We start from the raw sequence: 27,530 nt of genomic DNA, 5'->3' as shown, positions 1-27,530 counted from the left end.
TTAGGGAAGTCAGATGGTGGGACTCAGTCTTGTTGCATAGCACTGCCCCGCCACCACCCCAGCGCCACCTTCAGGTTCTGCCTTAGATCCCCCTCGGGGGGTATCGGGCCAGGGCTCGCTGTAATTAGATTATGCCCTCGATGCTCATGGTAACATGAGGATCGTGGGTTCAGCGAGCCATGGCCCGAGGCAGAACCCCATGCCAAACCATGCTAACTTAGGCTATAGATTCTATGCTGTCTTATAGTAGAGCTAAGGTAGGCTGCCAATACTATGCGCTTAGATATAGGCTTAGATTCTATGCTGTCTCTATAGTAGGGTGCTCAATATGCCATGTTGTGTGATGCTTGCTTTCTGCCTTCATTCTGGTCAATAAAGTATATCTTAACCCAAGTGATCGTCTCCTGAAATGTAGACACCAGTGTCTTTTGTTGAGATTCTGAAATCTTAACTCCCCCGAGTCCCCATCTTTAACTGACTTGATTTGGTGCAGGGCTGAGCATGGATCAGATTGTAAATACCATCATTTATCTATTTCACTGCAGATTAGGTTGTCATCCCTAACCCTTAAATTCAACAAATGATTTCAATGGACTAAAATCGTGTTTTATTTGATGGCCTTCCTGCCCTGGCTTTTTGGCCTTTGTGCCCTCAAATAAATGGACAACACCAAAGGTCAAGTGGCCTTGCCCCTAAAATGACGGAATTCCAGGTCTGCTGCATATGTATTATAACTCCAAAATGTTCATTTTCGGGACAATAAGCTCAAGTGAAGTTAGGGTTTGACCGAAGGGCTTTTTACTACTTTTCATTGGTTCAATATTATTTTAACCAACACACAGACGTAAAGGGTGTTCAATAGCACATATCTATGAAAAAAACAGAGGGCCAATCGGGTGGAGTTGGCTGGTTTGGCAGAAAGTGTGGAGTTAGGAGGTTTTGTACGAGCATTTTTTACTACTTTCCATCGGTTCAATATTATTTTAACCAACACTCAGATGTAAAGGATGTTCAATAGCCCTGATTTAAGCCAAAAAAACAAAAAACTCAAAAATTAATTAACTCATTTTGCGCCGATCCCGAGTATACTCGTGAAAAATACTCGAGTATCACATGGTGCCGATCCCGAGTATTAGGGTTGGGTACCGAAATTCGGTACCGGGACAGAACCGATAAGGACATGACGGTTCCTGGGTACCCAAAAATAATATTTACTTTCGGTACCGCTTATCGGTTCCTAGACGCACCAGTAAAAAAAAAAGACGTGCTATCCCTTCAAAAAAGGCTACATTACATTACGTGCACTTCACAGGACAAGCCCTATACGGGCTACGCTACGAAGGGCGCACACTCTGAATTGGGAAGCGGCTCTTGTATTCCTCCAACACACATAGACACACAAGCGCACACACAATCGGGGGACAACTGCGTTGCCACTCAGTCAACAACAACAGCGATGCTAGCAAAATTAGCAGCCCATCCACCAGTACAGCTGAGCCCTGCACAGCCACAGAGAGACGTGAGATGGAGTCGAAACATTTATGACAGCGTGGCATTCATCTGAAAGACTGTACGGCAACAGCAACAGTGCTTGCGGACCCCCGCGTGTCTCTCTGGGTTAAAGTTATAGTGCGACTGCGGGCGCCGGGCTCAGCTCTCTGTCGCTCACTCGCTGAGCTGTGTTATTTTGTCAAATCTAAGCTGGCAAATCTAACACTTCCGGTAGCCGATCTTTTCAGAATAAGATATGTTGCGTTAGCCGCAATAAGACTTCCAGGCGGTGGTCATTTTCGTAATGCAATAATACTTCCAGACGGTGGTCGACTTCTTAATCTCTTCAGAATAAGAGTATCGCTGAAGACATTGAAATATGATTTCATTTGTCATAATTCATTAAAACTGTAATTAAACATTCAAATTCAATTAAAAAATTATGTTTTAAATGATTCATTAAAATTAAATTAAAAAAAATGTTTTTGTGTAAAAACCAAACCATTTTGGAACCGAAATAGGAACCGTTTGGAACCGGAACCGATAAGCAGAACCGAAACCGGAACCGGAATCGTAAAAATCCAAACGATACCCAACCCTACCGAGTATACTCGTGAAAAGTAATATATTACTGTAACGGCGGTTATCCTACCATGTTGATGGGCGGAAGCTCCTGAGTCCATCTCCCTCGCTGATTCATCATCATCACGGCTCCATGGGCACAAAATAGTAATCCCATAACATTGAGGCAGACGGGGGATCTCATCTTTAATGTCCATTATCTCAAAACTACACTTTAGAAGCGAAGATGGAGGCAGATGCTCGCTTATAAAACACATGTTGAAAAGCATCGATCCGATCCGCCATTACACCACGTAAACAATGATCGATTCCGGTGAAGGACGTGATGACGTCAGACCGGAAGTGTTTACGCTATGGACTTCTGGCCTTCAAAATAAGACAACGCTAGTGAATGCAGCCTTTTGCAGGCACGCTGGATATTTTAATCCGTTAATTTATAAAGCACAAAATGAGTTAAGTTATGAGGTTTTAGCCAGACAGTGACGATATATTGTCTCTGTCTATTTTTTTTTTTAAACGTTTTAACTACTTTTTGAGGAATGTTAGCCCCAGATAGGGATGATAGGGTTCATACTGCGTACATTCAAATAAAAAATCATTGAGTTTGTGTGTGCGGTTGCGTGCAGGGCGTCAATTGGGTATGGCAGGGGTATGCAGCTGCCATACCTTGGGTCCAGGGGGAAAATAAAAGTTACTTTTAAATATAAATCCATGAATGTCTCTTTGTCTATCTGTTCTGGTTATTATGTTGTTAAATTAAAGTACAATAACTACAAATGCAAAATGTAACAACATGGTCACTTTAACAAGGTATTATAATTATATTCTCCACACTTTCCTTCTCCCCATCTTGACGAAATGGTAGCCTATATTCCCAGGTTCCGCAAGTCAGCTGCACAGGTGCAATGCATTATTGTTAATTGTGGCACGTTTACTAACATGCCAAGTTTAGCTGCACTTGAACAACCGTTCCAGGCTGCCATATGCAGCCCAAGAAACCGTAGAAACGAGAGAAAAAAATGTACTTCTTAAAATAAATATATCATGCCTTGTTACTAAGGTATGGCAACATGACTGGTGTCTTGCATGCGCGCGACAACGGTCATGTTGCCATACCTTAGCTTTTTCTGAACTCACGCCACTGGTTGCGTGTGTGTGTGCGATTGCGTGTGTGTGTGTGTGTGTGCGTGCGTGCAGGGTTGACGAGGGCCAGAGCTCCAGCTCCGTACCGCAGAGACTTCGAAGCCAAACTACGGAACTTCTACAGGAAGCTGGAAGCCAAAGGCTACGGCCAAGGACCAGGCAAGATCAAGTAAGTGTCCGTGTGTGTGACTGGAAGGAAGGGAAACAACGTGACGCTTCTTATTCAGTCACCACCTGACCTGTGGAAGGAAAGTAAGTCACAGCCGGTGATACTGTTTTCTGTTATAGTGGGGAAAGTGTCTGCTGAAAATAGCAGATCGGCAAGCTTACAAGCTTATCCTTTGTAAGCTTGTCGATATGCTATTGTCAGCGAAAGCCACAATAAGGATGCTGGGGTAAAGTGGTTAAAGGAGTGGTAACCGGTAATGTCGTCGGCATGAAGGTCGCCGGGAAATGGGGGGTGTGTTCGGAAAATGCGCACCGGGTGTGTGCTCAGTGTAGTGAGTGCAGTGAGCGGTGACGCTTATTTACGAACGACCAGTTAAGGGGCAGCGGTGCGCTTTTTCAGTCTGAACTCTGAAGGTAAACTTTCTGAAAAGCAGCAGTTGCTACAGTAACGTAACGTTGCTATTGAAAGGTAATTTAATTCATAACATTGGCCTTCCTGCTGTTAGTTTACACGATGTGTGTAACTAACAATAAACTCCAAAAAGACCTTATCAAGCCGCAAATGGGGCATTTCGCGATAATTTTCTCCATTGTTCACAGCTGAGAAACCCTCAACACACCGCCATGAAAAACACCAATCATAACACCGCACTGACGCACCACACCGCCAAACCCCATCTTCTGAGTAGGGTCGTTCAGTGCACTCAGCACACCAGTGCGTTGAGTGCGCATTTCCGAATGCACCCGGGATTTCCGGGCGACCTTCATTCCGGCGACTCTACTGGTATTCAAAGGAGTAGGTTCACCCCAAAAAATTACTTATTTTCCATCAATTACTGTTTTGTTAGTGAAGCAATTTGATGACCGGCGGATTCTCCTACTGGATAACATGCTATCTAATGGTGGTTTGATTGATTGATTGATTGATTGATTGAAGACTTTATTAGAAGTTTGCATAGGAAAAGGTACAGTTTCATGACGGTACAGTTCACTGGTACAAGGTCTACTAAAAGGAGATCCATGAAAAGACTAAGCTTATTTCCACTGGAAACCATTGAAGTATCTCATATAACATTGAATGACAGACAAATAGAACACAGTACTATGCAGTAGATATGTAAAGAAAAACAAAAAAGAAAACAGTAAGTCTAAATAAACAGTATATACAAAGAAGGGGCAGGGGAGGGTAGGGTTGGGCTAGGTTAGTTTTTTACCAGTTGCGAATGGCTGCTGCCTGTAAGTGATTCTTCAGGGCAATTTTAAAGGATGCTAGTGATCCACACTCCTTTATGACCTTCGGTAAGGCTTTCCACATTTTGGTGGTATAGCAGAAAAAGGAGTTTGACCCTTTGTTGGTTTTGACTCTGGGTTGAAAGTGATCTGTGGCGCTGCCTCTGGTGTTGTAATTATGGACATCCTTAATGTTTATAAAGTATTTTGACAGGTACTTGGGTATCATAGTGGTGTAGTGTATCTTGTACACCAGGCCCATTGCAAGTTGCTGTACTCTGTCATCTACTCTGAGCCACCCCACTCTTAACTGGTGAGTAGCGGTGAGGTGAGTCTGATAGGGAAGGTGAAGTAGGACCCTAATTAGTTTATTTTGGGCTGTTTGGAGTTTAGTTTTTAGGGCTTGTGGGGCGTCACGATACCATACGTGGACTCCGTAGTCAAAGAGGGGCTGGATTATTGCACCAGCTATGGTCTTCAGTGTGTTGAAATTGACCATTGGGGCGATCCTCTGTAGGAAACGAGTCCGTTGGTTGATTTTATTTATTACTTTAGAAGTCATCTTTTCACTGGAAAGATTAGCTTCAAGGATACATCCTAAGTAAGAGATTTCGTTTTTTCGTGTTATGACCTTGTCACCCACTTTGATTGTGAAGTTATCGACTTTTTTGAGGTTATGATTTGATCCAAAGAGGATGGACTCAGTTTTTCCCAGATGAATTGATAATTTGTTGTCATTAAGCCATGTGCAGATCTTACTTAGTTCAGAGTTAAGTGTCTTTTCAACCTGCAAGTGGTCCTTGCCCGAGACTAGGAGAGCCGAGTCATCCGCGAACAGGAACAGGTTGCAGTCACAAGCAGATGCCATGTCGTTCACATATATTAGGAACAACAGAGGTCCCAGTATGCTACCTTGAGGAACACCACAGCTTACTGGGAGGGGGGGGGACAGGGTACCGTTAATCTCCACCACCTGTTCCCTCCCCACCAGGTAAGATTGCATCCAACTCACTGCTGCGCTGTCAAGACCGATGGCTTTTAGTTTCTCAATCAGAATAGAATGATTTACGGTGTCAAATGCCTTCTGGAGGTCCATCATGACCATGCCGCTATATTTGCCGTCATCCGCTTCGCGTTTGATTTGGTCAGTCAAATACAGAAGGCATGTGTCAGTGGAATGAGATTTTCTGAATCCAGATTGGAACTCGTAAATCAGATTATTCTCATCGAGATATCTTGCTATCTGTTCGTAGACTATTTTCTCCATGACTTTGGATATGGAGCTAAGAATGGAAACGGGACGGTAGTTTCCAGGGTCTAGTTTGCTACCTTTTTTATGCAGGGGGGTTACTTTTGCTAGTTTGAAGTCCTGTGGGACATGACCCTGTTCGATGGAAAGGTTAATTATGTGGGTAATGATCGGTGCAATGGTGGCGGCTGAATCTCTGAGAAATCTAGCTGGAATTTTATCAAGGCCAGTGGCCTTGTGTTGAGGTAGGGCGCTCAGTTTTTTAAACACTTCATCAGTTGTCACTGTGGCAAGTTTAAAACTGTCTTTTCCCTGGCACAATTATTTTCAAATGGGGGGGAGGGGGTCTGCGACCAAATGGATCTCAATATCGTCGTTGTCGGGTGGAAACCTTGTATGTCCAAGACTTGTCCAAAAAGGAACTAGACTAGTGAAAACAGACGATCTACAAGCACACAACGCCTCGCGGTGCGAGGCGTTGTGTGCTTGTAGATCAGCTGTTTTCACTACTTTTGTGCGACAGCCTTGTATGATGAAGCAGGGCTTTACTTTGCAAAAAAAATGTACACATTCGAAACCTGGAGATACGAGGTTTCTGCCCGACAGTGACGATATGTTGGTCCTTCACATGTGTGAGAACATGTGTGAGAAGCAGTTGTCCATGCTGTGTTGTAGGTTGCTCATCAGGAGGGAACATCTGCTGGAAGGGACGTTCAACCAGGTGATGGCCTACTCCAGGAAGGAGCTGCAGAGAAACAAACTGTACATCACCTTCCTGGGAGAGGAGGGGTAGGTCTCACTCTGACACACACGCACGCACGCACGCACGCACGCACGCACGCACACACGCACGCATATTGTTATAAGCCTAAATGTGAATGCAGCCTTTGAACTTATATACTGCCACAACCCGAAAATCCTGGGAAAACCCAATGTATCTCTCCACCAGGCCCGAGAAACCAGAGAATTTAGTATGCTTTAAAAGCTATAAAACATAAGTATAATCGCTGTTTATAGCAAATCGGTTTCTATTCACCCGCGAAAAAGTGCTTCCGGACACATTTCTTGTTTTCCGGCCGGATGTGGTTTGCGGGGGGCATTGCACCCTCAGTTGCAAGTTGTGCCCCCCAGTTTATATATGTAAAGTCAAGAAAATATCAAAAACAACACAAATATTGGCTGAATATTATTATTATTATTATATTGTATTATTATAAAACTGGCATCTGTTTAGGTATTATAGATAATAAAATGAATGTTCATTATTACTAGCCTATATACAAAATATGTGCCCCCTCACAATTTTCAAAAGCCCCCTTAGTCATTTCATCCTGCAGCCAGCCCTGAGGTCTCAACTATGAGCCTTCAGTAATCAAATTGTATGTATTTTTCTATCTGTCTGTCTGTCTGTGTGTGTCTCTAGGCTAGACTACAGCGGTCCTTCCAGAGAGTTCTTCTTCCTGTTGTCCCAGGAGCTGTTCAACCCCTACTACGGCCTGTTTGAGTACTCAGCCAACGACACGTACACCGTCCAGATCAGCCCCATGTCTGCCTTCGTAGAGAACCATCTGGAATGGTCAGTATTGGCCCATTTAAACCGGGCGGGAACGCAAATCTGTGCCGCGTTAGACCTGAACCACTTGTACCATTATTTTATGCCTTAGCTATATTGAAAAATAGCAGACCTACAAGCAGTAGGAGCGAGATCATTTAGCGACCTACAACCGGGTCGCAACGTGGTCGGTAGTTTTCAGCGACCGGGTAATCACCGGTCGCGCCGCTAAATCGACCGACCGGGTCGCTAAATCTTCCGACCGGCCTGCAGTTTTAGGTCGGTAGATTTAGCGACCCGGTTGGTAGATGTAGCGACCCGGTCGGAAGATTTTGCGCCCCGGTCGGTCGAATTAGTGACCCGGTCGGTCGCTTTGGCGGCACGGTCGGTGATTTAGCGACTCGGTCGGGAGGTTGCGTCGGCAGGTTAGTTACTGAGGTAAGGTTACTGAGGTTAAGTTTAGGGTTAGGGTTAGTAGCCCGGTGGTCGGTGGATAAGCGACCACCGGTCGGTGGATTTACCTACCCAGTCGGTGGATTTAGCGTCCCAGTCGGTGGATTTAGCGACCCGGTCCGTGGATTTAGCGTCCCGGTCGCTTTAGCGGCACGGTCGGTGATTTACCGGCCCGGTCGATTGATTTAGCGACCCGGTCGCTGAAAACTACCGACCACGTTGCAACCCGGTTGTAGGTCGCTAAATGATCTCGCCCTCTCTCCCTACAAGCTCACAGCGAGCTTGTAGATCTGCTATTTTTGAAAAATCTTGAAAATATGTGCAAGTCTTTGAATATATTGACTACAAATGTCTTCTAAATCCTTATTCTAAATCAGTGGTTCTCAAACTTTTTCATGTCAAGGACCCTAAAAAAAATTACAAGTATTTGGCCGTAGACCCCCATCTCAAAATATGCTGTTCCAGGGACCCCCCAGAAGCAAAGATGAGGTCTATCTAGTGTAAAAAAAGAAATGCAATCACAGTCCCACAGGTGAACAGGAAATTACGTCATCTCAACATGATAGCTCCTCGTCCGCTCCCTGTTTATTTATTTATTTTTTCCGGAAATGCCTCTGTCTCTCCTCTCAGGCTCTGAGAGTCATCAGATTTCATTGTAATTGAATGCTAGTGTGTGTGTGTGTGTGTGTGTGTGTGTGTGTGTGTGTGTGTGCGTGCGTGCGTGTGCGCGCACGTGTGTGTCCAGGTTCCGTTTCAGTGGTCGTATCCTGGGCTTGGCGCTGATCCACCAGTACCTCCTGGATGCCTTCTTCACCAGACCTTTCTACAAGGCCCTGCTCCGCCTGTCAGTGCACACACACACACACACACACACACACACACACACACACACACACACACACACACACACACACACATGCATGCACGCACGCAACTCTTTCAGTGCAAACACACACACACGCACGCACGCACGCAACTCTGTCATTGCACACACACGCATGCACGCACGCTAGGGCATTCACCAAATATTTGAATATTCGAATATCAAAGTCACTATTCGACGTTGTTCACCGAAGTCGAATATTCGCTTATTTTATTTTTTAATTCTACTGTTTTCTCTTTAAAAAATATATAGTTTATAAAGCTTGGCTAGATAGGAAGTCATAAGAATGAGTTGTCAATGCCCCAATATGCTCTATACCAGGGGTTCTCAAACCTTTTTAGGCCGTGACCCCCAGAATAAACATATGAACTGGGGACCCCCACCCTGACAAGCACTCGGTTCCGCAGATAAATATTGTGAAAATAGCAGATCTACATGCTCACAACGCCTCGCAACAATGTTCGCCTCTTGCTTACTTAACTCTTATACCGCTTTGGACGTTCCTGTTCGCCCCAATTCCCAAGAGACCTCTGTGCCAATACGGCGCTCGTTGTTGATTTCCTCTGGCTGTAAGGCTCTGTGGCCAGTGACTGGTCTTCTTCTTCTTCAACACATAACAGGCAAATTCACATTCATTCTCGCATGACGCCGCCCTCTGCTGCCTGGCAGACCAAAGTGCACTATTGCACAATAAAAAAAATAAAAAAATAAAATAAAATAAAAATGTCTGTCTATCTACTATAACGTTGCAAAGGTAAGCCGCTTTTTGATGGCACCAGACCCAATAAATAAATAAATAATCTGGCAGTAGGAGAGTTAATATTTGACAGTTTGGACAGTCCTGTCGAATATTCGACTATTCGAATACTTTGAGGTCGAATAATTCGAATACTAAAAATCACTATTTGTGAATGCCTTAGCACGCACGCACACCTGTTTGCTCCTTGTCCTTGACATAAGACTGTACTGGGAACCCAGCTTGTATAGTAGGCTTATGAGAATAATATCAGACTTTTAATTCCTCGAGGGGAAACTGTAATTTTTCAGCAGCCAAGAGTGAGAACGAGAGCAAAGAAATGTAATAAGATAAGTCATTAATAACGAGTTTACGAATGGCTTGTTCTGGACCTGTGGTTCCCAAACTTCTTAGGGTGTGACCTCAAAAACAGAAATTTGCCTGGGACCCAAACTAGTGAAAATAACCGATCTTCAAGCTCACAACGCGGCACAGAGACATTTGTTTTCTAATTCATGGAATTATTTTTTTTCTTAACACATCTGCCGCCAAACACGTTTATAAACGTTCCATTTTGCCCAGCTATTTACCGCCAAACACGTTTATCTACGTTCCATAGTCTTTTCATTGTTTTACAATTGATGGCGCTCTCGCGCCGCCTGTGATTTAATACAGTAGGGCAACATCAAAGGGAACCAGGTCATTCACGTGAATGAAGAAAAAAAGTCAAAAAACTGCATTGAAACACATGTTATCAGACAATCCAAAACAACAGATTGAGAGAGAGGCGGCAAGCACTCTAGCAGTTTGGGAGACACAACGCAGAAACACAAGCCAGCAGAGAGAGGAAAAAGGAAAAAAAAAAAAAAGGATCGGTTGCGAGGCTCGGTTGAGATTTGAATATAGGATATTTATAGTTAGAGTTAGAGTTAGAGTTTAGATAGTTGATTGATAGCCTAGAGATGACAGTAGAATTCGTTTAGATTTGAGTGTATTTAGGTGAAGACAGTTTTATAGTGGGAGAGAGGAGGAGAGGAGACCCCCGCCTCCTGTCTCCGTGAAAAGAGAGGGGAGGGGAGGAATGGATCGTTGAGATTTGAATATAGAATAGCCTATTTATAGTTAGAGTTAAGATAGTTGATTGATAGCCTAGAGATGACAGTAGAATTACTTTAGAGTTGATTGTATTTAGGAGAAGTCAGTCTGTGAGAGAAGTGGAGAAAAAAGCGAATACACACTGTGGTGTCTCGCTGCGAGGACCACCGCCAGGTAGGCATGTCTCCACAGAGAGAGAGTGGTATGAGGGTAGAGTGAGCCCGAGAGGACCACACCTCCGTCTAGGCAGCGTCATTGAGGGACGGTACCTGCCCACCTACCTCCTCCATCAGCCTGATGTCTCCACACCTGCGCGCTCTGAATAGAACCACACCTCAAAAGGCTGCTCACTCTCCCTCAGTCGCTCTCTGGTTCTCCACGCAGACAGACGTGCATTCTGGCGGTGAGGCGAGCACACCACTAATACCTTTCCATTGTTCTCACTGTGAAACCTGTATTGACATTGCCCTGTCTCTCTCTCATGTAGGCAACCATGGAGCATCACTAACAATAACCCCGAAGCGCAGAGGAGAAGCGCACGGGAGGCCCGGAGGAGCGCCTGTTGTTAACGAGGCAACGTTCTAAAAACCCACTAACGCTGGGCCGGCCATTCTGAAATCCCTACCTACCTTACCTGGCCCGGCCAAGGAAGAAGAACCCGTACCCCCTAAAAAAGAATTGACATTTCGTTTCAGAAAACCGGGAACATTATTTAACATTATTGAAAAGCATAATTTGGTTTGACTCCAGCGTTTCTGCAAAGTTTCCAAACCTGTTTTCGCCAAATGTGAATAAAAGTGCCAGGTGGCTTTGCACGAATTACTGTGTTGTGTCTTGGTTCGGGTCTATACACCACAATTGGTGGAGAATCCGGGTACGGGTTCTCAGATCCCCACCAAAACGCACCATGGAGCAAGCCGTGGCAGCGCTGCTCCGCAGCCAGAACGAGTTACAGAGCGCAGTGAAAGAGCTCGTTAAAAAAATGGAAAGAGAAAATAATGAAACTCGACCTCCCAGCGCAGTACTCACTAAGTTAACCCCCGAGGATGACATTGAATCCTATTTAGAACTCTTTGAACGTACCGCGGCCCGTGAGAGATGGCCGGTGGCTGAATGGGGAAATATTGTTGCTCCATTTCTCAGCGGCGAGGCCCAGCGGGTGTGCCGGGACCTCCCGCTCGCAGAGGCCCGTGATTTCCGACGCCTCAGGGAGGCCATACTAGCCAGCCTAGGCTACAGCCTGCCCGCCCGGGCACAGCGGTACCATACCTGGAGCTTCCACCCATCCCTGCCACCCAGACAACAGGTCGCCGCTCTGCTACGCTTGGCCCACAGCTGGCTTACTACGGGAGGAGATCCCCCATGTATAGACAGAATTGTTATTGACCGATGCATACGGTCGTTGCCGCCAGATGCACGCAAATACGCCGCCCAAGTAAGCCCCACTTCGGTGGACGCGCTGGTGGCGTTGCTTGAGAACCACCAGGTTAGCACTGAAATGCTACGGGGCTCGAGGAGTGAGCCGATGAGAGGAATCGCCGAGAATCGGGCGGGGAGAGACCGTCCCCGCCTCCCGGCGCCGACACACTCTCCGCCCCGCTCCCGCTCCACCGTTCCAGAGAGGAGCGGCCGGCCCGCGTCCGCAAGAAGGTGTTACGTCTGCGGGAAATTAGATCACATATCGTGGTCCTGCCCGGACCGGGACCGAGACGTACACATGGCCAGCGCCGCCACCTCCGAGGGTGCCCGCGCCTGCCTTCTCACGGGCCCCGGCCCCCGCCAACACACGAAGATACCAGTGAAGATTGGAGAAATCGACACCCATGCACTACTTGATTCGGGCAGCGCCGTTTCCCTCATCCACGCTGAGCTCGCTGGCCCACTCTCCACTGACACCGTCCCGGTCACCTGTGTCCATGGGGACCTCCGCCACTACCCAGTGACCAGCCTGAGAGTCCGGACCCCCAGGGGAGAAGCCGTGCTACACATGGGTGTCGTACCAAATCTCCCGGTGCCGTTGATCATTGGTGCCGACAACACGTTGTTCGCTAAGTATTGGAACCCCGGGTTGACGGCCGGCCCTCGGCCCCGAAGACGCCGGCCCAGGACCCGCACCCGGCCCTCGGCAGGATACGAGGCGTGCCCGGTGTTTAGTCCCCACCCCAGCGATGCCAGTCCGAGCGAGAGCTCCCCCGGAGAAGGGCGCCACCGGGGCGGAGACCGCAGCGAGGAGGAACCGCCGCCTGCCCACAGCGCCAGTCCATCCGAGACGAGGACCGCCGAAGACACCTTCGCCGAGCTACACATAAATGACAACAGCCCCGCTCCACGTCGTGGGGAGTTCGCGACCCAGCAATGGAGCGATCCAAACCTCGAGATGGCACGCCGACAAGTGACTACCGTGAACGGAAAGCTCTGTGACGGGGTGAGTCAACTTTCCTCTCCTCATTTCTCTGTTAAGAATGGGCTATTGTACAGGGGTGTCGTTGACAGAGCGGGTGAAATAGTGGAGCAGTTACTGGTCCCCAAGTCATATGTGTCACGGGTGTTACATTTAGCTCATACTCACCGGTTGGGCGCCCACCTAGGCGTGCAGAAGACTTATGAACGCATCCTAGCACGGTTCTACTGGCCGGGGGTTAAAAGAGCCGTGGAAGATTTCTGCCGGGCATGTGACTCGTGCCAGAAGTGGGCTCCGCGGCCCGTCCAGAGAAACCCGCTCATCCCCCTGCCTATAATTGAAACACCCTTTTCACGTATAGCCATGGACATCGCAGGCCCACTACCAAAGTCTGCAAGGGGTCACCGATATATCTTAGTAATAGTAGATTATGCCACACGGTACCCCGAAGCGATCCCCCTCCGCGCCGCCACTGCCAAGGCGGTCGCTCATGAGCTTTTTATGATGTTCACCCGGGTGGGTATAGTGGACGAAATCATTACGGATCAGGGCACTTGTTTTATGTCACGGGTCCTAGTGCAACTCTACCAATGGCTAAAAATAAAACGGGTGCGGACCTCAGTCTTTCACCCGCAAACTGACGGTTTGGCTGAGAGGGAGATAAAAACCGTCAAAAGTGTGACGAAGAAATTAATCGATGTGGACGGCCGCGACTGGGACCAAATTCTCCCCTATATCCTCTTCGCTTTACGTGAAGTCCCGCAAGCCTCCACTGGCTTCTCTCCATTTGAGCTCCTCTATGGCAGAAGGCCCCGCGGCCTCCTCGATATAGCCAAGGAGGCCTGGGAGGAACAGCCCTCGGCCCACCGTAGTGTCATTGAGCACATTGAGCAGTTGGCGAAGAAAATCTGGCCCATGGTCCGGGAACATTTGGAGAAGGCCCAAAAAGAACAGGCCCGTCTGTACAACCGTAACGCCGTGGTACGGGAATTTAATCTGGGGGAAAAAGTGCTCGTTTTAATTCCCAGTAACGAATGCAAATTTCTGGCCAAATGGCAAGGCCCGTTTGAAATTATCGAGCGCACAGGCCCAGTGAACTATCGAGTGCGAAGGCCGGGGAGGAGGAAAGGGGAACAAATTTACCATATAAATTTGCTAAAGAAATGGCACGCTGCTGACGCCCCTCCGCTGCCCGCGCTGTTCACTGCCCGTGCCTCACCAACTTTACCACCTGTGCCCTTAGGAGAAATGCTTTCCCCCGCACAGAGACAGGATCTGAAGGAGCTCCTAGGAAGGAATTTGGACCGCTTCTCCGACGTCCCCGGACGCACCGCCGTGGTGAAGCACGAGATCCATACACCGCCCGGTAAGGTGATCCGTCTGCGGCCGTACCGCATCCCAGAGGCGCGCCGACAAGCAATCAAAACGGAGGTACAGAGTATGTTGCAGTTAGGGGTTATAGAGGAGTCATATAGCCCCTGGTCCAGTCCAATAGTAATCGTGCCCAAGCCCGACGGCAGCCTGCGTTTTTGCAACGACTTCAGAAAGCTAAATGAAATATCCGAGTTTGACGCATATCCCATGCCGCGCGTTGACGAGTTAATAGAGAGACTGGGGCCTGCCCGCTTTGTCAGTACTTTGGACCTAACCAAAGGATATTGGCAGGTGCCCCTCTCAGACCAAGCCAGGCCAAAAACTGCTTTTTCCACGCCGGAGGGCTTATTCCAATACACTGTATTACCGTTTGGGGTACATGGCGCGCCGGCTACGTTTCAGCGCATGATGGACCAAGTGCTACGGCCCCATAGGGAATACGCAGCGGCCTACCTGGATGATATTGTGGTACATAGCGCCTCCTGGTCCGCACATTTGCTACACATCGATGCGGTGCTTGGGGCGCTGAGGAGAGCGGGGTTAACGGCTAACGCTAAAAAGTGCCGCCTAGGTTTGGATGAGACTGACTATCTAGGTTTCACCATCGGACGCGGCTGCGTGAAACCCCAAACACGGAAGGTGGAAAGAATAAAGGATTGGCCCCGGCCGGTTACGAAGAAACAGTTAAAATCGTTCCTTGGCCTCATATCATATTACCAAAAGTTCATAAATAACTTTTCTACTGTGGCAGCCCCTCTGTACGACCTCACCAGGCAGAAGCTCCCTCATCAGCTACGCTGGACACCAGAAGCAGAGGAGGCGTTCCGCGCGCTCAAACTGGCCCTCTGTGAAGAACCGGTGCTGAAAGCGCCCGACTTCACCAGACCGTTCATCCTCCAAACTGACGCGTCCGGCACAGGTTTGGGCGCAGTGTTGGCACAGCTTTGGGACGGTAACGAGCATCCCATATTGTACACGAGCAGGAAGCTGTTAAAACATGAACTGCATTATTCTGCTATAGAGAAAGAAGCTCTTGCGGTAAAATGGGCAATCCACCATCTACGCTATTATTTATGGGGCCGCCAGTTCACGCTGATAACCGATCACGCCCCACTAAAATGGATGTCGAAAAATAAAGACAAGAATGACCGGATAACCCGTTGGTTTCTTGAGTTACAGAGCTACCGTTACACAGTGGAACACAGGCCTGGAAAGGAAATCCCGCATGCCGATGCGCTCTCCAGGGTACATGAGAACGAAGAGGAGGTTCGCGAAGCTTGCGCCCCGAGCCGCAATCATTGGAGGGAGGTATGTGGTGTCTCGCTGCGAGGACCACCGCCAGGTAGGCATGTCTCCACAGAGAGAGAGTGGTATGAGGGTAGAGTGAGCCCGAGAGGACCACACCTCCGTCTAGGCAGCGTCATTGAGGGACGGTACCTGCCCACCTACCTCCTCCATCAGCCTGATGTCTCCACACCTGCGCGCTCTGAATAGAACCACACCTCAAAAGGCTGCTCACTCTCCCTCAGTCGCTCTCTGGTTCTCCACGCAGACAGACGTGCATTCTGGCGGTGAGGCGAGCACACCACTAATACCTTTCCATTGTTCTCACTGTGAAACCTGTATTGACATTGCCCTGTCTCTCTCTCATGTAGGCAACCATGGAGCATCACTAACAATAACCCCGAAGCGCAGAGGAGAAGCGCACGGGAGGCCCGGAGGAGCGCCTGTTGTTAACGAGGCAACGTTCTAAAAACCCACTAACGCTGGGCCGGCCATTCTGAAATCCCTACCTACCTTACCTGGCCCGGCCAAGGAAGAAGAACCCGTACCCCCTAAAAAAGAATTGACATTTCGTTTCAGAAAACCGGGAACATTATTTAACATTATTGAAAAGCATAATTTGGTTTGACTCCAGCGTTTCTGCAAAGTTTCCAAACCTGTTTTCGCCAAATGTGAATAAAAGTGCCAGGTGGCTTTGCACGAATTACTGTGTTGTGTCTTGGTTCGGGTCTATACACCACAATACACACACACACACACACACACACACACACACACACACACACACACACACACACACACACACACACACACACACACACACACACACACACACACACACACAGCCAGGGGTGTCACAAGGGGGAAGTGGGACTGAGTTACTAGGGCCCAAGGTGGAGGGGACTTAATTATTTTATACTTTAGCTATTGAAAAATAGCAGATCTACAAGCTCACAGCGTGGCACACTGTGAGCTTGTAGATCTGCTATTTTTTAAATGCCCACTATGAAGAACAATCATGGGGGGACCGCAGTGAATACTTGTACCCAGGGTCCAGATGTTGGTGCAACACCCCTGCACACAAACACCATAGCAATCCAGCAAAGCAGATACCAGCCTGCCTACCTGAAATTGCACCTCCTCCTCTCCTAGTGGCTCGTAAAAGATTCAAGCATGTTATCCATTGATTGATTAGAAGTCAGTAAACAGAATGAGTAAGTCCACAAACACCATCCGCCATGTAAAAGAGTATAGGTCCAGTCAGTAAACAAAGGTGCATCCACTGCTAGTAATGGGCTCTGAGAGTGCACCGATGTGGATGTGCGCACGCATGTGGGGTGTGTGTGTGTGTGTGTGTGTGTGTGTGTGTGTGTGTGTGTGTGTGTGTGTGTGTGTGTGTGTGTGTGTGTGTGTGTGTGTGTGTGTGTGTGTGTGTGTGTGTGTGTGTGTGTGTGTGTGTGTGTGCGCGCAAGCAAACAAGCAGCACCCTGAAATGTCATAGGAGGGAGGTCCTTGTGCTTCGCGCCGTTCGCGACGTGTGTGAGTGTGTGCGTGTGTGTTGAGACTGAGCACACAGTGCCACAGTGCCATCTATTGGCTTGAAACAACAAAATCAACCCAATAAGAGACTTTTATTCATGTTAGTTTCATAAAAAGGCGTTTTTTAGGCTTTTTTAAACAAATGAGGCGATTTTGGGCTGGAGCAGTAGTCGCTAAAAAATGTATAGAAAAATCATGGAACATAATTTAAACTCTGTTTATTTTTTGGTGAAAGTATAGATTTTAATCTTTCCATCGGTATACTCCATTTGTTCATAGACATAGAAACACATTTTCAAAATATTCATTACAAATTAGTCAAAATGCTCCAAAACCCTGACATGTTTTGGAAGAGTTTGATAAAAAACGTGTGGCAGGCAATGTGTTAAGATTCGTTTTTGGGGGCTTTTATGCCTTTATTTGATAGGACAGTAGACTGACAGGAAACGGGAGAGAGATGGGGAATGACACGCGGCAGAAGGTCGTCCGGATCGGGAATCGAACCGGCGACACCAGCAGGCATCATAGCCTAGTATGTGGTATGCGCCTTAACCACTAGGTCAGCGGGCGCCCCCCAATTCATGGAATTTCTTCGATTTCTCTTTTATTTATTAATGAAATTTGGAATTGGAAAAATCATTGCATTTTTTTAATATATGTGAGGCATTGTTTTAAATCATGAACCAACACACATTTAACAAGTCCTTTACTAAGACTTTGTGAATTATAATCTAAAGTGTTATTTTACAGAATTATATTGCAAAGTAAGAAACCTGTGTGTGTGTGTGTGTGTGCGTGCGTGCGTGCATGTGTGCGTGCGACGTGCTTGCGTGTGTGCGCGCACGTGCACGTGTCTGTGTCTGTGTGTGTGTGTGTGTGTGTGCGTGCGCGTGTGCACAGGCCCACAGACCTCTCTGACCTGGAGTACCTTGACGAGGAGTTCCACCAATCACTGCAGTGGATGAAAGAGAACGACATCACAGACATCCTGGACCTCACCTTCACTGTCAATGAAGAGGTGTTTGGACAGGTAGGACTTCCTATAGGAGTGTTTCTCAACCACTGTGCCTGGGGACAGGGGCGTCACACCAAATTCTGGGCCCTGGGTACAAGGATTCACTGCGGGCCCCCATGAATGTTAACTATTGAAAAATAGCAGATATACAAGCTCACAGCGCGGCACCGAGTGCCGCGCTGCGAGCTTGTAGATCTGCTATTTTTGAAAAATCGTGAAAATGTGTGCAAGAAACCTATGTCAAGGACCCCCAAGATGATATGTATTTGGCCACGGACCCCGATCTCAAAATATTTAGTTCCAGGGACCCCCAGAAGCAAAGTTTGAGTCAGAAATGTTCGCTTAAAAAATACATATACTATTCAAAGATTTTCACACATTTTCACAACTTTTCAAAAATAGCAGATCTACAAGCTCGCAGCGTGGCACTCGGTGCCGCGCTGTGAGCTTGTATATCTGCTATTTTTTAATAGATAAAGTTATTAGGGCCCCTCCACCTTGGGCCCCAGTAACTCTGTCCCACTTTCCTACCCCTTGTGACGCCCCTGCCTGGGGACCTTTGGTGTGCCCCTGAGGAGGGTCAAGTGTGCCCCTTGAAACTGCTTGAAAGCCAGCAGGGGTTGACACTAAGGTCTGAGAGGCACTTGCCTGTCGGGCAAGTACAGGTCATTATCTACTTGCCCAAAGGTCATGCCCACTTGCCCGAAATGTAAATTGCCCATTAGAAAATGATGAGTACATTTTGAATTGCCGTTCAATTTTACACTTTAGAAATGTCATACCTCAATCTTTATCCAAATACCTACATAGTTATGATTGAATATGACTTCACATATCACACCACCTATTTTATATTTTTTACAGTGAACAGTGAAAACAGCACATTAAAGGTAAACAGTGCTTTTACTTTACATTCCAAAGACCAGAAGACAGAGCGCTTTGGCCGCGTTCAGGTGTTATACCTCGTGCTGTGTTATTGCATCCCCTTTCAAACTAGCACTTGCCCAGTCGGGCAACCTGAAAGCAAACTCCACCTGCCCGAAAGTTGTATTTACCTGCCGGGGGCAAGTGGGCAAGCCTTAGTGTCAAGGCCTGGCCAGTATTGTATTTATCATTTTAAAAAATTATTTAAACTAGTGAAAACAGCCGATCTACAAGCACACAACGCCTCGCGGTGCGAGGCGTTGTGTGCTTGTAGATCGGCTGTTTTCACTACAGCCTTGTATGATGAAGCAGGGCTTTACTTTGCGAAGAAACGTACAAATTTGAAACTTGGGAGATACAAGGTTTCTTCCCGACAGTGACGATATTTACACCCCCGTATTATGTTGGTGTGCCCATGGATTCTTGGGACATGAAAAGTGTGCCCACGCAGAAAAAAGGTTGAGAAACACTGTCCTATAGACATCAAAGGGGGCTTGAGCCCCTGCCCTTTCATCCGTCTGTAAAAAGTGCCCTCTCCAGACCATGAATGCAGTTTTTACTATGGTGAAAGAAATGCAAACACGCTCTTTCCATGCCATACCTGATAGATTATTTTCGTCCTTTTTTAATTTAACTGCACCTAGTAGGCCTAACCTACAGTTTATATTTAAATACGCCATAACTTGACATGACCGCAGCATACACAATGCATACCGTTGTTTCCTGTTGAGATTGGCACATTTCACCCAGGTTTTTTCATCTCACTCACATCACTTTGTCTGCTGGTCTCACTCAGCAACGAATTAAACAGAAAACAAACAAAAATAAAAATAAAACAATTCACAGGAGGCAAGCAGTGATCACCCCATGATGTGCACTGCAATGTAGTTTCAAATGCACAACATTGCAGGCTCTTTTTCAGAGTGAGCTTGCCCCAGGAAATGTGCCAATCTCAATAGGGAACAACGGTATGTTGCTCAGCAGTTGTTCAAGTTGCGCTCAGAAGGTTGGAGTCTTTGCTCAGACCGGTGAAATATTAGAGGGAACATTGCAACCAGGTATACTTAATGAACAGGTGGGTGTGGCCACATAAAAACATAATTTTAACACTTTCTGTACAATTTTTTTGAAAAAGAATCTTCCTCAAAGTATAAGCATAATACCTGATGATCATGTTTTAGGGGGGGAAATCTCACAGCACACCGTCTTTAAGGCTGATGAATGAATGAATGAATGAATGAATGAATGAATGAATGAATGAACGAATGCCTTAAACCGCCTATTCTTAACACACAGGATGCCATCATAGGGTTAATGGAACTCACCGGGGCGCGCGACGTGCGTGCATACATCGGCTCGGGTGATGGTCCCGCATCATAACGGAGAGAGGGCGAGATCATTTAGCGACCTACAACCGGGTCGCGACGTGGTCGGTAGTTTTCAGCGACCGGGTCGCTAAATCGACCGACTGGGACGGTAAAACCACCGACCAGGACGCTAGAACCACCGACCGGGACGTTAAAACCACCGACCGGGACGCTAAAACCACCGACCGGGACGCTAAAACCACCGACCGGGTCGCTAATTCCACCGACCGGGACGCTAATTCCACCGACCGGGACGCTAATCCAGCGACCGGGTAGGTAAATCCACCGACCAGTGGTCGCTTCCACCGACCACCGGGCTACTAACCCTAACCCTAACCCTAACCCTAACCCTAACCCTAAACCTAACCTCAGTAACCTTACCTCAGTTAGGCTAACCTGCCACGCAACCTCCCGACCGGGTCGCTAAATCACCGACCGCGTCGCTAAATCACCGACCGCATCGCTAAAGCGAGCGACCGGGTCGCTAAATCGACCGACTGGGGCGCAAAATCTTCCGACCGGGTCACTAGATGTACCAACCGGGTCGCTAAATCTACCGACCTAAAACTGCAGGCAGGTCGGTAGATTTAGCGACCGGGTCGGTCGATTTAGCGGCGCGGTCGGTGATTTAGCGACCCGGTCGCTCGATTTAGCGACCCGGTCGCTCGATTTAGCGACCCGGTTGCTGAAAACTACCGACCACGTCGCGACCCGGTTGTAGGTCGCTAAATGATCTCGCTCCTACTGTCATAACGTTAACTTGGTCTTGTATAATCCAATTCAATGTGTGATCGCGTCGCTCCATCGAGACATCATTGCGGGCAGGCCCCGTTCACATAACATGGAGCTAGAATGAGCTCTGTTTACCAGCGCTCTGCGCGCGTCATGCCCGTCACCAGCGTGCGTCATCAGCGAGCGCCGCTGAGGCTTATGGGTAATGTAGTATTTTTTTGCTAATCTGGCGATAAAATAGTAATATTGATTATTATTTATTGATAGAAACGCCAGGAACGCCAATTTTGATATAAAGACGTTTCCAGACGTCTTTCTGGCTATTTTCGCAGCCAATGTGTTAATAAAACAATACTAAGTACTTATTGTACTTCTTTTTTCTTTTGGGTCTTCATCAAATCTCTTCGCCAAAAATAGCAGATCTAAGCTCACAACACATTGCTTGGCTGAATACACCACACACATCTGTGTTCACTGCATATGAATAAAACACACGTTTTATTATGTGTTGTGTGTGTCCTGTGTGTGCGTGCTGTAGGTGACGGAGAGGGAGCTGAGGTCAGGAGGTGCCAACCTGCAGGTGACGGAGAAGAACAAGAAGGACTACATCGAGCGCATGACCAAGTGGAGGGTGGAGAGAGGAGTGGTGCAGCAGGCCGAAGCCATGGTCCGAGGATTCTATGAGGTACACACACACACACACACACACACACACACACACACACACACACACACACACACACACACACACACACACACACACACACATACAGGATATTACAGTGTGCAGTGTGCATTCACTCTCAGTTCAATTTGAACCGCTTAAAGGAGCCCTCATTACAAGATGGCACCATTTCTGTCGACTCATTCTGGTGGGCTGTGAACTGCCAATGACATCATCGGTAGGCAGGTTTGGTCATTTCAAAACTTTTTTTATTGACGGAACAACAATCAGGCTTCTGTTTTCAGCGTGATAACGCTCTGGGAAGAGAAAGGCTGAAAAAAGCCCTTTTGTATATAACAATGACAAAGGAACAGTTTTTGGGACATACCAAAACGTGCGTGTGTGTGTGTTGTGAGTGAACTATAGGTGGTGGACTCCAGGTTGGTGTCAGTGTTTGACGCCAGAGAGTTGGAGCTGGTCATCGCAGGTACAGCAGAGATCGACCTGATAGACTGGAGGACCAACACAGAATACAGAGGAGGTGTGTGTGCGTGTGAGCGTGTTTGTGCGAGCATGCGTGCGTGCATGTTTGTGTTTGTGCGAGCATGCGTGCGTGCATGTTTGTGTTTGTGCGAGCATGCGTGCGTGCATGTTTGTGTTTGTGCGAGCATGCGTGCGTGCATGTTTGTGTTTGTGCGAGCATGCGTGCGTGCATGAACAGACACGTGAGTGGTTCTGTTCATTACATACACATTCTTGCATCATTCACCTGTTATCACCAAGGTTATTATAGTTTTGAATATTCTATGTATTTCCTTTTTGCTTTTTGTTTTCAATTTCAGTTATGTTTTAATTCATTTTTAAAGCGGTTTTGCTATTTTCGAAGGTTTCATTTGTATTAGTTGAAAGTGTTAGTTTTAAATGTTTGTAATATACAATAGATAGAAAAACTTGCTGATCTACAAGCTGACCTCAGACAAAAATGTTGCCATCTTAGAAGCTTGTAGATCTGCTATTTTTGACAAAGACTAAAACTAAAGACATTGTCTCCATTATTTAAGTTAGTTTTAGTTAGTTTTGAAAACACACAGTTAGTTATCATTTTATTTGTAAAGCCTTTTTTTTTTTAGACTAAAATTATCTTGTTTTGGTTAGTTTTAATAACCCTACATCATCACCCTGCGGTCCTGTCGTCCTATCCCCAGGCTACCATGACGGTCACATGGTGATGCGTTGGTTCTGGGCGGCGGTGGAGCGCTTCAACAACGAGCAGCGCCTGCGGCTGCTGCAGTTTGTGACGGGGACGTCCAGCGTTCCCTACGAGGGCTTCGCCATGCTGCGAGGCTCCAACGGACTGCGGCGCTTCTGCATCGAGAAGTGGGGGAAAGTCACCTCGCTGCCCCGGTGAGAGAGCTCTCCGTTTGTTGTGTGCAAGGTTATAATAGTTTTGGATTTTTCCATTAGTTTTTATTTTTATTAGTTTTGAGGTTTTGTTTTCAAATACAGTTTAGTTTTAATTCGTTTTGGTGTGGGGTTGCTAGTTTCGTTTCGTTTTTATTTTTTGAAAATGCTTAGTTTTAGTTTAGTTTTTATTAGTTTTAGTGTTAGTTTTAGTCTTTTACCTAATATGGGGTATTTGTCAGGGGTGAGATTAAAAAAGCTCCGGAAAAAGTATTGTCTAATAAAGAAAATCAACAAAACATCATATTGTTGAGAGTGGCAGGAATGTTGAGACATACAACTTCTCTCTTTGACCTCACCAACTGGTGTTTTTATTTTTTTATTTCCACGAAAGACAAAAGACGAAAACTAAGGAGATTTTCTCTATAATTTTAGTTTATTTTAGTTAGTTTTGGGAACACAATACCGTTTCAGTTAGTTTTCGTTTTTTTAAAAAGCGTAGTTTTTATTTTTATTTCAGTTAACTAAAATGTTTTTCCATTCTAGTTTTCGTTTTTTAGTTTTCATTTACTATAATAACCTTGGTGTGCACCGAAAGTGTGTATGTCAGGGTTCCCCAATAGGCGGCCCGCGGGCCATTTGCGGCCCGCGGGGGGCTACTGTCTGGCCCCCACCAACCCCAGTAATAATGGTGGTATAAGAGCAGCAACAACGCTAGTATATCGTCGTTGTCGGGTGGAAATCTCGTATCTCCAAATTTGTACGCTCTTTCGCAAATCATACAAGGCCGTCGCACAAAAGTCGTGAAAACAGTAGATCTACAAGCACACAACGCCTCGCGGTTTTCACTAGTTTAAATCATTTTTAAAATGATAAATTCAAAACGAACGGTTTTGGACATACAAGATTTTCACCCGACAACGACGAAAACTGTCGCTGGAGTAGCGGGAACGCCACCGTCGCCCCCTGCAATGTTGTGGCCCTCGGCTTGGTACCCTAGACATAATTCGGCCCTTGGGGAAAACTAATTGGGGAACCTTGTACTACAGCGTCACACAAAATAGCAGATCCACAAGGTCGAAGCGAGGTGCGAATCGACGTGTTTTGAGCTTGTAGATCTGCTACTTTTGCTACTTTAGAAATTGAATCCTGAAAAGTAACAATTTTGGACATAATGAGACCTAGATGGGCTTTGTATATTTAGAGGTAATAATTTCACATGATGTTGCTTTCCAGACTCATAACACTCATGAATGACCAGGTTTGCTTTTTGGCGGCATAGAAAAGTGTGTGTAGAGAGAGACTGCCTGGGAATGGGAAGGGTTCGATCCCCAGCTTGCCCAGACCAGCATACATGTCAAAGTGCCACTAAACCCCCTCTATTAGGGGTGTAACGATACATATCACGATTAGGGCTGTCTTCAAAAATTCGACGAATCGACGCGTCGTTTTAAGCCCCCGGAATCGACGCCAATTGTTTGAGTCGAGCCGTCAAAAATATATAATTTTTTATCACACCGGTGCAGTATGAGAGCGCTGGACTGTCATGTTCTTCCTATTTAGTCCATACTTCCTACTGCTTGCAACTAGACTTAAAAATAAAACCAGTTCACGTGACTTGAAAGTTGCCTTGATCATATAACAAGGTGCTCTTATTTTGAAGTTAACCGCTTTGAGAGGAAATGCGTCGACTTGTTGTTATTCTACTTGTTAAAGCTGACCAAGAAGCAGCAGCGCGATGGGCTTTCACTTTCACTCACTGCCGCTGAGTGTGGCTCTGTGGTGGTGGTCTAAGGCAGAGGACTGCGGTGGAGTAGAGGACTTCTTAAAAAGTTTTAGATTATGACAATTTGCTTGCATTGTGATGCTGCCGTGTGCCGTTCTGCATCGACGCAGTGATGTTACATTATTGTTACCTTTAGCCTACTTTGGTGTTGTTTTTCCTCCTGAAGGAACAGAGCTAAATCGTTAGCATGCTAGCGCTTTAGCCCTGTTCCTTTAGCCTTGGAGAGGCATAAAATCATTACAACCAGGCAGTATTCAAAGCAGAGAATCCACCAATCATGTGGTTTACAACAGCTGTTGTACCGGTACTCTATCAATGCGTCGCGGTCGCGCCTCCTCTCCAGTCATTAAAGCACACCTTTTTTTCTTTTTTTTTTTCTTTTTTTTTACACATAAACGATTCGTCGACGCGTCGGATTAACCCCCGCGACTCGAGTCGACTTGATAAATCCTGAGTCGAAGACAGCCCTAATCACGATACATGGTTGACGATACGATACATGGACGATATTGGTTCATTCATGGCGATACGATACGATTCGATTAAATGATTTAAAATCGATATAGTAACTATTCAGCAAAGAAATTAAATCTGTGTGAAAGGTGTGCATAGTGCAGGTTTTTAAGGGAAACATGTATTATTATGGATATAAATAAGTAAACACAGTGATTATCTGCCAAATACATGGACATTGTATATTGACAATCCCGCACCTTGACAGGAACCCAGAGATTACACACATTTATCGATAGATATGGAAAGGAAAAGTAATTAAACCACCCCTTTTAATTTTTTCTTCTTAAAAATGCTAAATACAATGGACAAGTAGGTAGTATCGATACAATCGATGCTTTGCACTGCCGATTCGATACGATACAAAATAAAACGATACGATTCGATTTTAGCTGTTTTCCTTTCGATATACTTAGATTTTTTAAGTTAAAAACGATATTTCGATACAGTTACTATATCGTTACACCCCTACCCTCTATATATCTGAGCAGCCATCCGCTGTAGCTGTAAAGGCAATCTCCCCCGGCCCCTCCCAGAGCCAGGGGGGCCAATAGCAATGATATCACATAAACATGCGTTGGCCTTTCCTCTGGCCTTAAATCTGACACTGTTGCAATAGATGTCGCATCATGTGGTCAGAGTACGTCCTTACAAAGTCACACAGAACACATGGACAATGGCAGACTGTTCGCAAATAGACGTGTGTGTGTGTGTGTGTGTGTGTGTGTGTGTGTGTGTGTGTGTGTGTGTGTGTGTGTGTGTGTGTGTGTGTGTGTGTGTGTGTGTGTGTGTGTGTGTGTGTGTGTGTGTGTGTGTGTGTGTGTGTGTGTGTGCGCGCGCGCGCGCGCCCACCTAAAAGGCAGTTCAGTTTGGTCTTTAAAACCAAACTAAACTGTGTCATAACCTGCCTTTTTGGGATACAGTTCAATAAACCAGGGGTCTTCAACGTTTTCAGGCCAAGGACCCCTTAGTTGAGAGAGAGATGAAGCAGGGACCCCCACAACCGTTTCATAGATTAAGTAGTGCATTGTAAGATAGAGGGCACCAGATCCCTTTTAGTCACACCCTACCACTACTTCCTGTTCATTCACAGAGCATTGATTCCATTAGATTTCTTTTCACTTTTTTCAACTTTTATTACTTGGGATGGTAAAAAGATGAGGCAGACAAATAAAATGTATTTTGACAAGTAATAAAAGTTGAAAAAAGTGAAAAGAAAGCACTAGAATCAATGCTCTGTGAATGAACAGGAAGTAGTGGTAGGGTGTGACTAAAAGGGATCTGGCGCCCTCTATCTTGCAATGCACTACTTTGTGCAAAAAACTATGGAGAAAGACAGGCTTTTGTATCGGATGCTATCTCATTCTGTATGTCTGCCTGTCTGTCTCTCCAAAAGGGCTCACACTTGTTTCAACCGCCTGGACCTTCCTCCTTACCCGTCCTACACCATGCTGTATGAGAAGCTGCTCATCGCCGTGGAGGAGACCAGCACCTTTGGCCTGGAGTGAACACAACATAAGGCCTCGGTCACACATAAAAAGCCTGTTACCTATGCTTTACCTGGGGGGAGGCGGGGGTTAAAGCAGCGTCCAATTCATTCACGATGGAAGTCACATGGTTTTGAAGAAGCAACTTGCCTTCCCCCATGAAGCAGCCGTAAAGCAAGATAGTTCTTCAAAACCATGTGACTTCCATAGGGAATGCATTTTGGACGCTGCTTTACCCCCCGCCTCCGCCCAGGTAGAGCACAGGCAAAGTGCTTTTTATGTGTGTCCGAGGCCATACAAACCAAACCAAACTATACAACCATGACTATAGTGAAGGGAAAAGAAAAACTAAGACAAACAAACTCAACAAACAAAGGGAATTTCCTTCTTTTCTTACAATCAACACCCAATGTTTCTCCTATGGTTCACTCACTGTACATCGTTGGAACGACTCTGTTGAA

At 46.5% G+C, this 27,530-nt stretch overlaps 1 protein-coding gene across 1 annotated transcript in view; it reads left to right on the top strand.

Moving 5' to 3' along the window:
• The window catches only part of hecw1a (HECT, C2 and WW domain containing E3 ubiquitin protein ligase 1a), a gene marked incomplete at both ends in the record, with an annotated part of 258,365 nt that extends 231,275 nt beyond the window's left edge, over positions 1-27,090 (top strand). The window contains 9 exons of the mRNA XM_080751651.1: positions 3,271-3,385; positions 6,539-6,652; positions 7,287-7,439; positions 8,614-8,712; positions 18,081-18,210; positions 21,757-21,903; positions 22,309-22,423; positions 23,088-23,286; positions 26,979-27,090. Of these exons, the coding sequence (XP_080607777.1) occupies positions 3,271-3,385; positions 6,539-6,652; positions 7,287-7,439; positions 8,614-8,712; positions 18,081-18,210; positions 21,757-21,903; positions 22,309-22,423; positions 23,088-23,286; positions 26,979-27,090 (1,184 nt within the window). The remainder of the gene's footprint in view (positions 1-3,270; positions 3,386-6,538; positions 6,653-7,286; positions 7,440-8,613; positions 8,713-18,080; positions 18,211-21,756; positions 21,904-22,308; positions 22,424-23,087; positions 23,287-26,978) is intronic.
• Between the last annotated feature and the right edge of the window lie 440 nt (positions 27,091-27,530).

Source organism: Nannobrachium achirus, assembly GCF_963921795.1.
Source record: "Nannobrachium achirus genome assembly, chromosome: 21".
In the NCBI taxonomy this organism is placed as follows: domain Eukaryota; kingdom Metazoa; phylum Chordata; class Actinopteri; order Myctophiformes; family Myctophidae; genus Nannobrachium; species Nannobrachium achirus.
The sequence above is the reverse complement of the archived record's forward strand: the minus strand, read 5'-3'. Positions and strand labels throughout refer to the sequence as shown.